Source organism: Eretmochelys imbricata, chromosome 3, assembly GCF_965152235.1.
Source record: "Eretmochelys imbricata isolate rEreImb1 chromosome 3, rEreImb1.hap1, whole genome shotgun sequence".
Classification (NCBI taxonomy): domain Eukaryota; kingdom Metazoa; phylum Chordata; order Testudines; family Cheloniidae; genus Eretmochelys; species Eretmochelys imbricata.
The window spans coordinates 150,050,301-150,067,521 of NC_135574.1; the positions used below are offsets into that span (position 1 = coordinate 150,050,301).

General features: G+C 37.2%; 1 protein-coding gene across 3 annotated transcripts in view; it reads right to left on the reverse strand.

The window, feature by feature from the left end:
- BTBD9 (BTB domain containing 9) overlaps positions 1 to 17,221 on the reverse strand; it is a 308,471-nt gene that overhangs the window by 40,480 nt on the left and 250,770 nt on the right. Inside the window, exon 11 of one of the 3 annotated variants that reach the window (XM_077813612.1) lies at positions 11,466 to 11,545. The exons of the other annotated variants lie outside the window; for them this stretch is intronic. Coding sequence (XP_077669738.1) covers positions 11,536 to 11,545 — 10 coding nt within the window. The 3' untranslated portion in view covers positions 11,466 to 11,535. Of the gene's footprint in view, positions 1 to 11,465; positions 11,546 to 17,221 lie in introns of those variants that run through there. 3 annotated transcript variants of the gene reach the window in all.

Below are 17,221 nucleotides of genomic sequence, written 5' to 3' on the forward strand. Positions count from 1 at the left end.
CCTGTGAGCCCGTCATATTTAATTACATTTTAACTATATTCGTCTTCAATAATAGCCCGAACATAATTTAGATAATTATCTCTCACTCTCTTATTCTCTTACTCTGTCTGTCTCACTTAAAGCTCTTTGCAACAAAAATCGCTTTTTCTGCTCAAACACACAAACAGACTCTCAGGCCAAGTGCTTTCATCTCTCCAACAGCAACAGCTGTCACTAGAAAACTCAATGGCTTTGCGCATCCAACAATCGACTCAGGAAAAAAAAAATCTTCATGTTTCTTCCTACTTCTTTATTTACTGGGGCAGGTGGGAGAAGAAGAATGGAAGAGGCATTACTATCCAGGCAAATTATAGCCTGTATCTCCATTATGGCACTTTACCTCTTACAAGGTGTAATGGCTTTTCTCACTGGTTTAAACTCTTGCCTGGTAAGTCATCTGAAAAGGTGCAGTCTTTCTAATATGATTTATTGTACATAATGACCTTTCCCCTTTTTGTGTTTCCCTCCAGAAGAAAGCAAGTTAAGAAAGAGGGAGAAACATATCTGTTACTGAGGTTTTCTAAGGATCCACTGACACTGTGAAGAGCTACTATATGACAGGATCTACTTACAACACAGTAGTGCTGGACGTGGTTAAAACCCAATTCATTCTTGTAGTGTAGAAAGAACTGAACTATACTTCAGAATTATGCTCCAACCGGGCTAATTCCAAGAGTTTAGCACGACACAAGAACACTTAAAATACGGTTTGGTTCTTGCTACACTGCAAGACCAAACCTATTTTAACTGTGTAAGATACTACCATGTTATAAGGAAGTCTAGCATTATGCTACCTTTCCATAACACAGACAGGGCCCAAGCAACAGCATTAATACACCTAATTTCTACGGATATCCACTAGCACAAATTCCCCTTTAAAATATGAATGAACACAAACTGAATTTACATCAAACATGGAGTTCTTTCATGGGTCCAGCTTATTTGCAATCTACGGTGCTAAACTGGAAATCCAAATTCTACTTATTCTCATGGAGGCAGGACAGAGGCAAAAGTGCCAGTCCCCAGGCTAGGTAGCAGTAGTGGGGATGGCAGTTTCATATGCTCTTCTAGATGGTCTCTGGGATCACAGGGAACCAGCCTCAAAAATTTGATGACTGAATCAATGATTGTGGCTGAGGTATGTACAAGTAGCTTCTACTGGAGTTGTGGTAATAGGGAGACTTAATGGCAAAAATGGACAATAGGATGAGTAAAAATTTCAAATGGCCTCCTGTCTGTGCACACATAAATCTGATAATTGCATTAACATTAAATTGGTCATCAAGCACCCAACTAGTATGTGCAAACTGCCATTTGTAAACACAAACGTGTGTATCACACAAAAGACAAGCCCATTGTGTCTACAGCAAGCAATGCAGCATGTTCTGCACAAGTAATATTCCTCCTGTATTATAACCAATACTATATCAATTTCTACTATGGAACAACTACAAAATTAACATGGATATGTGTATTAAAAATGCTATGAAAACAGTCATTGCAGTTCAACAGCAGCTAATTTTCAAATGTTAATAAGTTGGCAGTTTTTCTTTTCCTTTTTTAAATACCAAAAAAGACCAAACCATTTTATAGACAAATTGCCCGTAAATTTCCAGTTTATAAAGAAAGCTCATTTTCAGATACAGTGGTGCCAAATAAAATAAAATAAAATAATCCCCAATCTGCCCACCCTGGGAAATCTCTAATTTAGCACTTTAACATAAGAACAGGGGAGATCCAGCTAGCAGCTGCATGACCACATAAGGCGCCCAAGTTAAGGAACCAGCTCAGTCCTCTTCTCTAGGGGACCAGCAGGGTCTGGGTTGGGGCATAGGGAAAGGAGAAAATACTGTAAAGGGACCTGCATAATAAAAGCTAAGGCTATTTTAATTTTATTTTTTTTAATTAAAGTAAAACTCAGCATCCCTTTTCTCCTCACCTCCCTCAGTTAAGGACTATGAGAGCTTCAGCTCAGATTCCACCCATTTGTGATGTCACCGTTACAGTTTTCCAAAGAGCCTGGCAAAATTCTCCCACAAAAAGAGGACTGTCAAACCTAGTACTTCTAAAGGAGCAATAAGGATGCCAGCTCAAGTAGTTGTTTTTCCTCTGTAACTCTCTTTTCTTAGCCTCTCTTTGGTTAATTTATTTTTAATAGAGACAAAGCTAAAAGACATCTAATAGTGCATCTTTGTTACATTTATGTTATATTCCTTGATATGATAGTAATGAACAATGAAGAAAAGTAGAGCAAGAGGACTTGAAATGGCAATAGAAGTCTTTGAAGAAAGATACCATGAAATCTCTGAAGTAAATGCAAGAATAAGCACTACACATTAGTCATGGCAATATCTGTCACATAACTGCAGTATGTATTAACAAACAAACATGTTACCCTCTTTATAAGAAGTCCCTTAACTTTAAAATACATAAATACAAATTAATTAAAAACACCAACAAGACTGGCATTCCAGTAAACATTATACATCATTCCTCAGTGGCACTCCATCCAGGATACCAAAAGATCTATACTCCCTGAAGAGTTACCAATTAGCCTCTCTTTAGATAATTTATTTTTAATACACTTTATCAGACTCATGTATTGAGGCAACTGTCTGTGTTTAAAATACTCTGACAAACAACACAGGAAACAACGTTATTTATAAATGAACATAATATAAAAGCAGTCCACTAATTATCACTGGAGTATCTTTTCATCCAGAGTTCACTATGGCATTGTGAAGTGAATGAGAATTACTTCTGGGGGAAACCTGTGCCAAAAAATTAAAAATTCTGTGCACAATATTTTACAATTCTGCATATTTTTGGTCAATATAACACAATATAATCAAGGTGGTTTCAATTATTTTGGTAATTTATTTAAACTACAATACAATGCATGGAGAATGGCAGTGGGGAGCACTGGAAGAAATCCCCAAACTCCCTCTGTCTAATAGTAATGTTGCTAGTTGACCCTTTACTTCTAGTTATTAGTCAACAAATATATGCAGCTATATGCTCAGTGTTAGATCATAGGCAACTGAAGAGCAAGTGAGGGCTGGGGACTCAAAGTCACAATTTATATTGGCTACTGAGCATCTCCAAAAAGGTCAGTAACAAACAGTTCATGGAGCACATTTTGATAGGATATTTTTTCAGTCCAAAAATTTAGACCAGGCTCTAATCACTAAAGAACCACAAGTATTTATAAGGCCATACTGCCCTTTACAATAATGCTCCTTTACACCACTCTAGCAATGTAAAGGGGACTTAAAATTTGTACACCTGTTTTATACTCCTGGGGGAATTCACAAAGACAATGGGAACAATTCCCTACATTCTGCTCTGCCTGAGGGAACAGAGCCAGCCCTACGCCTACCTCTTCAGAAACACTGCCAAGCCCTGCCCCTACACGCTGAGCATGCCCGCAATAGTGAGCGAGAGGGACAGTGTCCCTCTCTCTCTCTCTCTCACAAGTATTACTGCCCAGCTCCTCCCCCCATGGTGATTTATGTCTCTACCAGCTGCTCTGGGTGCCCAAACTGACCTGCCTGCACTGCCAGGGAAGCGGTACATGACAGCTCTTGTGGCTTCCCTTTGCTTTCCTGTCAGAAGTAATTTTTCTGCGAAGCACAGAAATCTGTGGGGGCCATGAATTCTACACACGTGAAGCAGAATTCCCCCAGGAATAGAGAATGATGTGGGATGAGATGTTAATACACTCTGGACCTGGCCTAAAAAAACTGACAATACTGGACCCACACTTCTTCAAATTTTTACTTTTCTGCACATAGACTTACTGGATCCCAGGATACAAGTGTTGTGTGCTACATTATTTACATTTGAGGCTTCAAAACCAGAGGGTAATCACAAAACAGACAACCTAATTTTGGCATTCTGTCCAATATGAACTGGGCTTTCTAAGATTAAGTTACTGTGATCATTTCCTTATGGAGAAAAGCTTCTGACAATCCCCCAAAAGGTTTTTATTCTGAATATTTTTCCCCTGTGGAAGACATGCAATCCTGTAAGCATTTGCACATGGATTTGAAGCTATAACTCCTATATGAATTAAACAAAACAAAACAAAAACATCCCCAACTATTAACAAGGGATCTTTTAATGAACTGATATAAAGTTTTACAATGTGTGATTTACTGTAGTCATAAAACACCAACTTGATAATGCATATTTATTACAATAAAAAGACTGACTTATGAAAGAGATTTAACGAAGTCTATACTGACTTCCTGACATCTTTAAATGCCGCGAATGAAAAAATACATCTCTTTTTAACGTAATCTCTCCTTTCACAACTTCAGTGTAACATACAACAAAATAATGAATATTACAATAAAATATTTTTTTAAATGCAGCAAAGAATGTTTTATAAAATAGTCAAAGTAGAGCAATAGTAAAACAGAACCAAGTCACTAGGGAGCAGATTTTCAAAGATATTCAGACACCTAAAGATGCTGATAGATGCCTGGTGGGATTTTTCAAAAGCGCCAATGAGAGTTAGGCACCTAACCTGATTAGGAGCTTTTAAATATCTAGCCCGGTGTTCATCTGCATCTTTAGACACCTAAATACCTTTGAAAATCTGGCCCTAAAACCTACGGTTCCTGATTATGTAACTTTGTTAAACAAAACACTGGGAGTCAAATTTTCCAATATTGCCTCAAAACTTGTGCACACAAAACGTACGTATACACCCACTTGGGTGTCTGCAAACACAAACATATAGAGTGAGTATCCATCTGATTGGCACACCCCTGGTGCACACAAATTCTTGCAGGCAGAAAATTTGCAAGCACAATTTTGGAGGGTAAGCAGATCCCATATTGAACATTTTGTTGTATATATTTATTTCCACTATTTTGATGGATTGTGTACCTGTAGCCCATGGTTGTTCATGTAACCATTAAAAGTAATGAAGGGCTCTAATAAGATCATAATATATGCAGTAACACAACGAATGAACAGGATGCTGCTTATGACTTTTCATCCAACCCCCACTGTGGACCAAATCTTGATTATTTAACTTTTCAGATAACTAGAACAGAAAAGTTGATTGACAGAAAATTAAATAAATAACATTTTGGTGTGTGAGATAGAATCATGTTCCCTATTAATCAGTTCCTTTGTGGTGTGCAGGGTAACATGATATTTATCACTCTACTCTCACACACTCCTTTGGGGTGTCATTTCATGGCCTACCCATAAAAACTTCACATTTACAGGAACTGGCCCTCTATTACTGTCGATAACATCTAATTGACATGTCAAACTCCAAAGAATGTAGTAAATTGTAGTATCACTTCAAAGATGAAAATAAACTGGTAAAAAGGTAAATCATTATCTGTCTCTCTGTAACAACATACAAACATGCTAGAGATTGATAATTAAGGGAGAAAATTCTTCTTCCACTATTCTCACCACACCAAATTAGCTATTAACCTGATCTTTGGAAACAAGGCCACTCAGCTTGTAATTCAGTCTTGTACAATTTGAACAGCAAAAACACTGACCCAAGTTCATAGTGATTCAAATTTGAACTATTTTAGTCATGAAATATGGCTGTCCAAAAAAATGAGCGCAATTTTTGGTTTGCATCATGTCAGAGAGCAGGGAGATGATAGGTTATCTCCGTATGATTCTGGTGAGACTAAACTTTGAATACTCATTCAACTCCCTGCATCTCAACACCAAAAAGATATAGACATATTGGAGGGAGTTCAGAGAAGATGACAAAAATGATTTAGAGGCTGGAGGGATTGATTTATGAAGAAAGATTAAAAACTAAATATTAGCTAAACTTGTACAACTAAGGTGGTGGGAGAGACAGAATGACTGTCTATAAATATGCTATTTGAAGAGTGTGAAATTCAAGAAAGGAGAGTGATTGTTTAGTGTGATATAGGGGAAGCAATTAAGTAAAATTAGATAGGCACATTCAGACTGAATATCAGGAAGGATTACTAATGGTAGAAATCTACTAAATTGGGGAGTAGTTACCATCAGAAAGGGGTGAAAGCCCTGTCACTTGAGTCATAGGAAATTGTACTGACTGAATATAACTCTAGCAAATATACTGTAGGGAACAATCCTGCAGCAGCCCCCAAGGGATGAACCTGAAGACCTAATAATTCTGCTCCATCTCTGATTTCTATGATTCATGTATTTAATTTTTCCGGTACAAACTTTACTTGGAATGAATCAATAGTTTAATATTGTGAATGCGTTATAACATTTTGTGCCAGCCAAGTGGTATTTTCAATGCTATAAAAACTACACATGATTTGGTCAGCCAAGGCAAAATTGTGATTTTTCAAGGGTGTAATGAAATTAGATCCTGCATGTCAGCAATCTAATTAGGACAAATCTTTTCGGAAGAGAACAGAAATGCCACCTTTAGCACAAGATACATTAACCTTTGACTTGGTTTGTGTCTGTACAAGTGATTCTAACAGTCACTGTGGTTTAATGGCCACTTCTATAACAAAGGGCAGCTGCAAACACTAGCGGCACCAGGCATGTGAAGAGCAACCTATCACCTAGTTTGTGAACATTCAGACAGTTTCTATTAATTAGATAGCTAAATGACTATCTTATACAACAATCAACTCCACAGCAAATAAACACTACCATCAAATAAGAATTGCAACATTAGGTAGGCCTTCCCTTACACCACAGGGTAATCAACCCTCTCTCATAGGGAATGCCTGATGTTTGGATTATTATTTTGTGGTAACAATTACAATGGCGTTGGTTATGGGGGTATGTGTATTTATTTATATTCAGATGAAAAATATTTATTTTCAGAATACCACAGCTCAGCAAAAGCAGTTTCTCAAGATATGGTTGGCCATGAGATGCCTTACAGATCCAAATTTAGCCAAAACGTCATTATATAAAATATACAACCATGAAATGGAAGAAGAAAAGAAAAAAGTGTATTCATGAAAAAAGCCAATGATATAAAAAGACTTTTTAGGTCCCATCCAGGCCATTGTCCCAGGGATCAATGCAGGATTGTTTCTATTATATTTTCTAGTGTTTTGTCCAGTGTAGTTTTGAAGATATAAGAGCAGGAACTCCATTCAGTACTTTTCCAAACATTCAAATATGGGCAGGCAGTCACCAGTACTCTCCAACCCCTGTTCCACCAACTGTGAGTGTGCCCTTGACAAGGGGATGGGAAGCTGTATTAGTGGAAATGGTGTGTTCAGGTTTCAGGTGCATAGGTTTCAGTAACACGTAGATTAGTTTAGCAGCCTATTAGTATTTGTTAAGTTCACCAGAGTTGGCAATAGTTGCACAAGGTTTAGCAGACATCTCCAGAGCTGCTCGAGGCTGGGAGCCAAACTGAAATGTGATATGTTAAAGGTGCAACATACAAGTCAGTAAGATTCATATATTCATAGACTTTAAGGCCACAAGGGTCCACTGGGATTGTTTAGTCTGATCTATTTTATAGCACAGGTCATAGAAGTTCCTTGAATCTCCAGTATGATGTCATGATAAGTCCATGAGTCTAAGTTATTGTAATGTACATACTTAGGGGCCATGTGATGGGGCGCCTGCCCTGCACTGGCCCTGATAGGGTTAAAACCCAGCCTGAAGGGCTGCAAGGAACAGCCAATTAGGGCAGTGGCTAGCACCATGAACAGGGCTGCTAGGGCTTGCAGGCCCAAGGCCCTGGGAGGAGGGTGAAGGAGCCAAAGGCAGGAGCCAAAGGTGTTCAGGCTGTGGGGAAGTGGCCCAGAGAATTGAGACAGATTGCTGGAGAAAGAAAGGAGGGGCAGCGGGAAACTGTTGTTTACAGGGTCCCTGGGCTGGGGCCCAGAGTAGTGGGTGGGCCTGGGCCTTGGTCTCCCCCACCACCGGTGAAGAAGTGGCCAGGCTATGGACTGCCAAGCCACTGTGAGGAGCGGCTAGACTGTTGCAGAAGGAGTCCCCCGGAAGAGGGGAACCCAGATTGTGACATGGCCGGAGGGCTGTGATACAAAGCAGAGGCAGTGAGACTGGAACTGCAGTGGGTCTGCAAGTGGAGACGAGGACGGGAGAGCCACCACCACTGGAGGGCACACCCGCTGACCAGCGCTAATTCCGAAATGGCCAGCAGGAGGCGCCAGTGTGGTGAGACAGGCCCGAAAGTGGTATAGGTCCCTGAGGCTCCTTTACAGTATCTTATCCACTATCTCTAGATTTGGTCCTATGACTGTATTAAACAGTAAGGCAGGTGCAAAAAAACATAGCATGGTGGAATATTAAATTGATGGACAGTTGTGCCCTCTACAAAGCAAGCCCCAATCGAAAAAAGAATTTCTATAAAGAAATATTATTTACACTATAACTACAAACAAGAAATCCTGGACTAATGTACAATTCCATTTATTTTCTTTTTACACACAATTTATTGTAAGAATATTACAAATGTTTGATCAAACTGGAGATTGTCAATCACTAGCTATAGAGAAAAGGAAAACTAGAAAACTTTCTAGTTCAGAAAAATAGATCATGTGAGTCCCACGTAAGAGGAAAGGGTAGCTTAAGTGAAAGGACACCACCACAATAGTGGAAAGTCACAGAGGTATGGTACAGCAAGTCAACTAAGTTATGAAAACCAAGAGTATAGTTTTGAATTGGCTTTGGCTAAGGAGCCATCAGCAATGATGGAAGATGGCAAAAATATCTTGTTTCGAGTAATAAGAGAATAATCTGGCTGCCACACTGTGGCATTCCTGAAGTTGGAAAAGTAAGGATTTAAAAAAAAAACCATAACGAGGTAATTGCAATAGTTGAAATGAGAGGTAATTAAGACATGAATATAGATTTCTTGTCAGGACTGAGTAAGGATAAAATCTGGTAATATTCAGGAGATGGCAACAAGCAGACTAAAGCAGGAAAGATATGGAAGTATAAAAAGGGAAAAATCAAGGGTCCAGGGCAGGGTCCAAGTTTTCTAATTTTGGGAGTAAAGTTAAAGTCTGAGGCACAGCAGAATCAGATACACTGAACAAACAGGATGCTCTTTCTCAGTAGGAAAAAAAAAAAAGCAACAAGTTTTTTAAAGCCAACTTATCCAGAATAAATGAGTCAAGCATCTAATTAATGGCTTTTAGTCAGAGATGGCCACCATTGGAATAACCACAGAAATTAATGATTTAAAAATGTCTGAGATACTAACTTCCTTATAAAAAAAAAATTTCCATAACAAAAATATAGAAAAGAACACTGACAATGAGGAAGTGATTAGACATTATAAAAATAGCTATTAATAAAATGCAATTAGGAAATATGTAGAAAGTTTGAACACATACAGAACTGATTAATTTACACTAAGGCCCCATTTACACCTCACTGACAGTGAGAATCAGATCCATAAAAGTCTGGGTAGTCTATATCCTAAGCTATTAAGCAAGTTAGCAAATAAACTTACTACACACTACTAGAAATTAGTTTTGAAAACTACTGAAAAAACTGGGAAGTACCAAGAAATTGGAGAAAAGCATATCTAGTACTAATCTTCAAAAAAAGAAAGGATTCTAATTTCTGTCTTCAGTAAACAAGGGTAATGGGTGTGGTGGGCAAGGCCCCCTTACTCCCAAATGATTTCTGGGTGTTGAAATGGTCTGTTGGGGTGTCAAGGTTCCTCCCCCACTCTGAACTCTAGGGTACAGATGTGGGGACCTGCATGAAAACCTCCTAAGCTTACTTTTACCAGCTTAGGTTAAAACTTCCCCAAGGTACAAATTAATTTTATCCTTTGTCCTTGGAATATCCACTGCCACCACCAAACTCTAACTGGGTTTACTAGGAAACGCAGTTTGGACACGTCTTTCCCCCCAAAATCCTCCCAACCCTTGCACCCCACTTCCTGGGAAAGGTTTGGTAAAAATCCTCACTAATTTGCATAGGAGACCACAGACCCAAACCCTTGGATCTGAGAACAATGAAAAAGCATTCAGTTTTCTTACAAGAAGACTTTTAATAGAAATAGAAGTAAATAGAAGTAAAGAAATCACCTCTGTAAAATCAGGATGGTAGATACCTTACAGGGTAATTAGATTCAAAACAGAGAATCCCTCTAGGCAAAACCTTAAGTTACAAAAAAGACACACAGACAGAAATAGTCATTCTATTCAGCACAATTCTTTTCTCAGCCATTTAAAGAAATCATAATCTAACGCATACCTAGCTAGATTACTTACTAAAAGTTCTAAGACTCCATTCCTGTTCTATCCCCGGCAAAAGCAGCATATAGACAGACACACAGACCCTTTGTTTCTCTCCCTCCTCCCAGCTTTTGAAAGTATCTTGTCTCCTCATTGGTCATTTTGGTCAGGTGCCAGCGAGGTTACCTTTAGCTTCTTAACCCTTTACGGGTGAGAGGATTTTTCCTCTGGCCAGGAGGGATTTTAAAGGGGTTTACCCTTCCCTTTATATTTATGCCATGGGGCCACTGACAGCTGATGTAAGTTGCCCCATTTTATGTCGGGGAGCATCCTAGTGCCAAAACGTCTCCCCAAGTAGAGGCACGCACAGGTGGCTTAAAACCACCATTGTCCAAATCTCTCAAGCTGTGCCAAGTGCTCTTTGGCCACAACTCAGTATTTGGGCCTAAGTGTCCAATTAAAAAAGCTAGAATTTGACATTTCAGTTCATTGAGCCCATACAGAGTATTGTTCATAAACACTCTATAGAACAAGAATTATTCTCCAGAATTATTCAGTGAATATTTCTGAAAAATGATGAATTGAAGATCATAATCTGTTTATGGACAATTTACAAAATGAAGAGACAAAATTCATTTTCTACATTTTTCTATAGCAATTATTCACTCAGATTTCTGATATATTACTCCTAAAAATTAATTCCACTTGGCCTGGAGAAAAACACTATCACATGGATTGGAAACTGGCAAAAAGAAGGTAAACAAACAGTAAATGGCAAAATCTCAAGAATGGAAAAGGTTTCTTATGGAGTAACCCAGAGATCCATGTTTTCTCTGACCTTGTTGATGATCATGGGGTGGACTTTAATATCATGTTAAGGAAGCTCACAGATTACATCAGTTTGGGAGGAGATGCCAGTACCAGTGATGACCAATATAATACATCTATAGAAAAAATAATGCCACACATATATGTTTCCTGGGAAAGAACAGTGATACCAAAAGAAAACCAGGGGCTTGTCTACACAGCAAGTTACTGTGCAGAAGCATTTCTTTGCTCTTGAAAATGATTTGGTTGCAATTACAATCCATGTGTTGGTTGCATATAAAGAGATCACATCATATAATGGCTCCACACTGCACACTTTGAATATTGCACTCACTCTGGACACCTTGTTAATAAAGATATACTAGCAAATTGGAGAATGCTTACAGAAGAACAACAAAAATGTGGAGCTGGAGGGTTAGATTTTTGAGGAAAGATTTAAATATGCATAGCCTGCCAGAGATGACTCAAGAGTGGAACATGGTAACCGCTACAAATATCTGAAAGAGAGAGGAGATATTATTTAGTATGATATATGGGAGTATAACTAGAAGTAATGGAATGAAGTTAAGAAAGTAAAAAACTTACAGAAGGCAAATTGTATTAGATGACAGAAAAGTCTCTGAATGAGAACTAATGAAAATACCAACACTTAAACACATTTAAAGTAAATTGGCCACTGAAAATAATTCTACATCTTGAAAGACAAAATCAGTGAAAAATCCTGCGCCATAGTCCGATTTTAGTTTAGTTTTGAAAGACATAATTGCTGCCTGCTCATAAAGTGACCTATGAGTCTAATCTGGCTAGCACAATACCCACGAGACTTAGAAGATGTATTCATAATTTATTGTCATCTTCAAAATACCGAGCTGTACATGCCAAAAAGAGTTACAAAATATATGTAAAGCTCTACCTGACTGGCTATAGGCTAATATAAAAGGGAAAGAAGTATTCATGATGCAATTTACAAGAAATGTACAATTCCTTCCACCTCCAGATCACAAAGTACACTTCTATGAATTTCATATTTCTCCACAGGAGTGGTCTGTCCAGGTGGCCATATCAGTTTCTCAACATCTTAATTCTTTAATATCTGTAGAAATGGCCATATATTAAATTTCTCTGCTTTGCACCATTTCTTCAATATCCTTAAATATCTTTACCAAACTAGGCATTAAGGTCTTAACTACATTAAACCTCTGAGTAACATCTACAGAATGTTGATTTTAAATATAAGCCTATTCTCTAATGGCCCAGAACTGTGCAATGAGCAATCCTGAGAGTGATAAAGAATTAATCCAGTACTGTAAACCAGAAGAGGTTGAGTGCAGCAACACATTCAGCTGGGAGGGTGAGTCTTTCGCCCTCATTAGCTGATTAAGAAGCAAAATTGAGAGGATTAAATATTGAGGGGAAAGTTTTTTAAAAAAATCTCATACATCTTATTTTCATAACCATGGAAGAAGATCTAAATAATTAGAGTGAGAGCTCATACAGCAAAAAAAGAAAATGATGACTACAATAAGCTCAAAGTATTCTAAAATAGATCATTTCCCTACTCCAGCATTTGTTGCACAGAATATATAATGTTTTGAAAAGCCTGAGAGACTGCTAACAACTAAGTCAGAATCTCTCTGTTTAACGACAGATCAGCTGTACATCTGGCAGTCAGTGCATTAATCTTCCCTTCTCTAATGAACTGTGCATGCTACTGGCCATGATCTCTTGTGTGTCAGCACAAGTCATTTCTGCTTTCATATAGTTCTAATTCTTAGGTTATATTTATAAAATGGGAAGCTGTCTGGCAACAATGTGACAGCTATAGCTCCAATGGACACCATTGTGGGAACGCTATATCCATTTCTGCTGAATTTGAACTAGATAAGAATCAGTCAAATATTGGACTGATTAAAACATCAGGATATTTCCTTATTTCTGCAGTAGCTTCTGATTTAAGTTTTTGTAAAATCTAAATTTTAATTCAGAAAAAAATCTACTTTAACCAATTAAACAAATTCTAAAAGGGTGTGTGTGTGTATATATATATTATATATAAACTATTTATTTATTTAGGAATTTTTAACAAGCTTACAAATTCTTGCCATGTAAATATCAAAAACAAAACAATCATTACAACAGTTGTTTTTGTTTAAAGAAACATTATATAGGGATACAGTCATCAGATCTTTCTATTTAATGAGGTGTTACCACATTACAAAGTGAGCATCATTATGACACATATGTCACTTCAGGGATTTTATTGAGTGAAATCTCAATTCACACATATTAACAGAGCAGGCATGTCTATCAAATATTATTATTCAAAAAAATTGACAGGTGTGTTGGGTTTTTTAAGGTGAATGTACTATGTCTGAGTATTGAATAAAAATAACTAAATATTTAAGTATCAATGTCTGTTTTGCTCAGTACATAGTTAGCGTATTAATTTTTCTATAACCACAACCTCCCATATTTTTTGAACCATTCCTCTATAGTTGTACTATTTTTCTCTTTCCTATGAGAGGCTACCAATAGTTGACCGGTTACTAGCAGATGAAAGTAATTTTTCATTTCCTCTTGTCACCATTTCCACTAGCAAGCCCAAAGAAGATTACCAAAGGATCATTCGGTAATAAATATCCAACAATTTGTGATATTTGGTTACGGATTGCATCCCAGTACTCTCTAATGACTTGACATTTCCGCTATATATGCATTAATTCTCCTCTTTCACCACAATTTCTCCAACATGCATTCCCATTCAATCTATATATATATTTAACCTAACTGGTGTGAGGTACCACTGAATCAGAATCTTATTATTTTATTGTGCTATCTATTAAAGTTAGCTTTCCGTATAAAAAAGAAAATTTTTTAGAAATTTCTCTCTCTAGAAAGCTAAGAAATATAATGCCTGACTCAAAAGTACTGGAATTGGCAAGAATGGGCCAGTTGTAGTTAGTTTTGCTCTCTAATTAAGTTGGAAAATTTTCTCTACTGAATAGCTAGTCAACTGTGAGTGCCCATGATTCTCCCAATCTTTGAAGCTTTCTGGTTTGTGATACGGGTTAAGATGTGGATTATTAGCGGTAGGTGTCACTGGCAAAGGAAAAGAACTGATCTTATTTCTATCCCAAACCTACAAAGTAGCCTTTGTTAAAGGATGTGTGTAAATGATGTGTGGGCATGATTTTTTTTATTAATCCATACTAGCATAGTGATATTTACACTGCCACAATTTTCTTGTTCTATGAAGACCCAGTGTTTGGCTGGGTTAGCGCATTCCCACTCCACTTCTGCTGGCTTGGGAGTACCATAGAATATTTGGAAAAGCTAGTCCCCCATGTTTAATGGGTCTGTAAAGGGGAGATATTTGTCATTAAATGTGCTATTGTAATGTTACCCAATTACAGAAACAGATTTAATCAGTCGACAAACATATGTGTTTCTATATAGTTTCAGAACAGCCAATATTTTCAGCTGAAATTAGACCGCTTTCACCATCTTCCAAAGCTCTGGAAGCTTTACATGTATAACTGAGATTGTTTGATATGATTACGCACTCAAATGTCGAGAAATGTCAAAGGTAAGGTTATATTTGCAACTCTAACCATGCCAAAGCGAATCATGGCATACTCATGGTTAACTAGCTATTCGGTAAAGAAACTTTTCTAACTTAATTAGAGAGCAAACTGACTATAACTGGCCCACTCTCCCCTGGTACCAGTATTTTCAAGTCAAGCGTTATGTTTCTCAGCTTTCTAGAAAAGCTTTTTTATACAAAAAACTCAAATAAAGCCATATATCCTCCTGAAGTATTTCCAACAGCCTAAGACATACATGAGTAGCATCTTGTAATACCATTCATTCTTGCGTACTTTGCTTTCATTGTCATAATGGTCCAGTGTATCTTTATTGAGTTACACTTAAAATTCTCTTCTCTCTACAGTATTACATTTTAATAATTTACAGTTACAATGTATATGCTTATGCAACCTTAACTACGGCTGCTGCTGCTACATCTGCTAAAATAATCTAAAGAGAAAACAGGTTAAATCAAGAAATGAAAAAAAAACAACCCAGTATGAAGAGATATTATACCCCTTGAAAGCCTTTTTAACATTTTGATCTTCACTGTGGATATTTCAACTTCAAAAGCCTCATAATTTACATTGCTTAACATTTACAAATATCAAAAGAACAAAACAGAAGATAAAAGGTTGTAGGCTATATTTTCCAAAAGATCTGCTCATGTTGCAAATGTAAAAGCATCAATTATACCTTTAAACGGATGTGTGCAAGTTGCATTTAGGAGTGCTTTTAATTCTCTTCAGGTGACATTTAGTAGTAAAACTACTGTAACCCAAAAGAAGAAAGTAGAAATACGTGTGGGGAGGAGAGGCTGGGAACTGTCTATTTAAACAAATTACATATTTCAACCTTTCCCAACTGTGATTAGTCATTGAGTACCCAAATTTAGTTGAGGCTTCTGCATACATAATTATGATTTATTTAAAAGCACTCGTGGTAATAGTTTGTTCTCCATCACCTACAAATGAAGTTACTGAGGGAGACATTTGATTCTGAAATTGGAAAATGTTTTACTCATTATGATATGTAGTAAAGATAATCAGAAGGAGGAGACCCCCACCCCCTTTATTTTGTGTTAAGAGGGCAGTCAGACACTGGGTTATTTAAACTTTCAGGAGAAGAAGTTTCATAGACAGAAATTTGGCAAACTATACTTGATAAATATGAAAAGTTAAAAGTTGATTTGGTTAGAGGGGACTGTTTACATTTTGATATCCCTGTAATTAACGTATCAGCCTCTGAATTAATAAAATCAGGTTTTCACATTGTACTGATTTTCCTTTAGTCACAGAGACACTTGACTGAGTGAAGCGGACACCACGCTGTAAAAAGTGCAAAGAGGAGAAGCCAAAGATAATCCTGTGGTTAAAGCACAGAACTAGGAATGAGAAGATCACGGACTTTCTGTGAGAAATGGGGTATGTCACAACCTGAGGGTACTTCAGCATGCCCATCTATAAAATGCAGATGATAATAGTTACATACCTGACAATGATACTGTGAAGCTTAAGTCATTTAACAACTGTAAAGTAACTTGAGGTCTTCAGATGGAAGGTGGTAAAAATGGGCAAGTACTGTGTTCTAGTGAGAGAAGAGCAGTGATCAGGATGCAACTCTCTGTGTTAAGTTTTCTTCATCTATTTCTGGAAAAACCCCCATGTTACTTCACATATGTATCTGAGCACCAAATATGGGGTCATGTTCTTTAGGCTAACAGAAAAGTATGACTATTCTATATACTTGAGATATAGCCAAGAATTTCTGAATTCTTTTCAACATATTTAAAAAATAAAATCACATTGATATGAAAGACTACAGCAGTCAAATAGCTATCTTTCCATAAAAACTGACAATAGTTAGTTCATTAATAAACATCCATACTTATTTCAGGTCAGTAATAACATAAACCATACTTTTTTAGAGGGAATAAATATAATTTTAAAAATATTCAAGAAGACTCTCCTAGACTTTTGTTAGGGACCAATTAGTGTATGAAACTCATAATTTTATACAGTGAAAGATTAACCTCTTTGCTCTTTTTCAATGAACGATCTTTATTAGCCTCATGTTTGAGAACCTATTGCTCTTTAAAGGAAATGAGACCCTCAAATTTGAGATTTCTTGTTATACCTAAAATTTTCCCAGAATTACAGTTTGTAGATTAAATAAGCCATTTTCTTTGTGATAAAGGGAAAATGTTGCCTGGATGCATCAAGATTCTAACTTCCTCCATAGAAGGCTTTGGCTCTTTCATTTGGCCAAATCCAACAGTCCTTTACTCAGGTCCAGCTCCCAGAGAATTCAAGAGTTTTGCCTGTATGAAGATGGCAGTACTGACAAAGGTTAAAAATCACGGTCCTAACCCTGCAGTGTCTACTCATACAATATTTCAGACTTCTATGAGCGTTTTGTCTGAGTAAAGATTGGAGAATCAGTCTCCATATTTGTTGAAAATGGACACCTCTTCTGCTCTGTGCCTGCACTGAACATATTTTAATAAAAGATAGTTACCTTTTCCATAACTGGTGTTCTTCGAGTTGTGTTGCTCATGTCTATTCCACAATAGGTGTGCGTGCTCACCA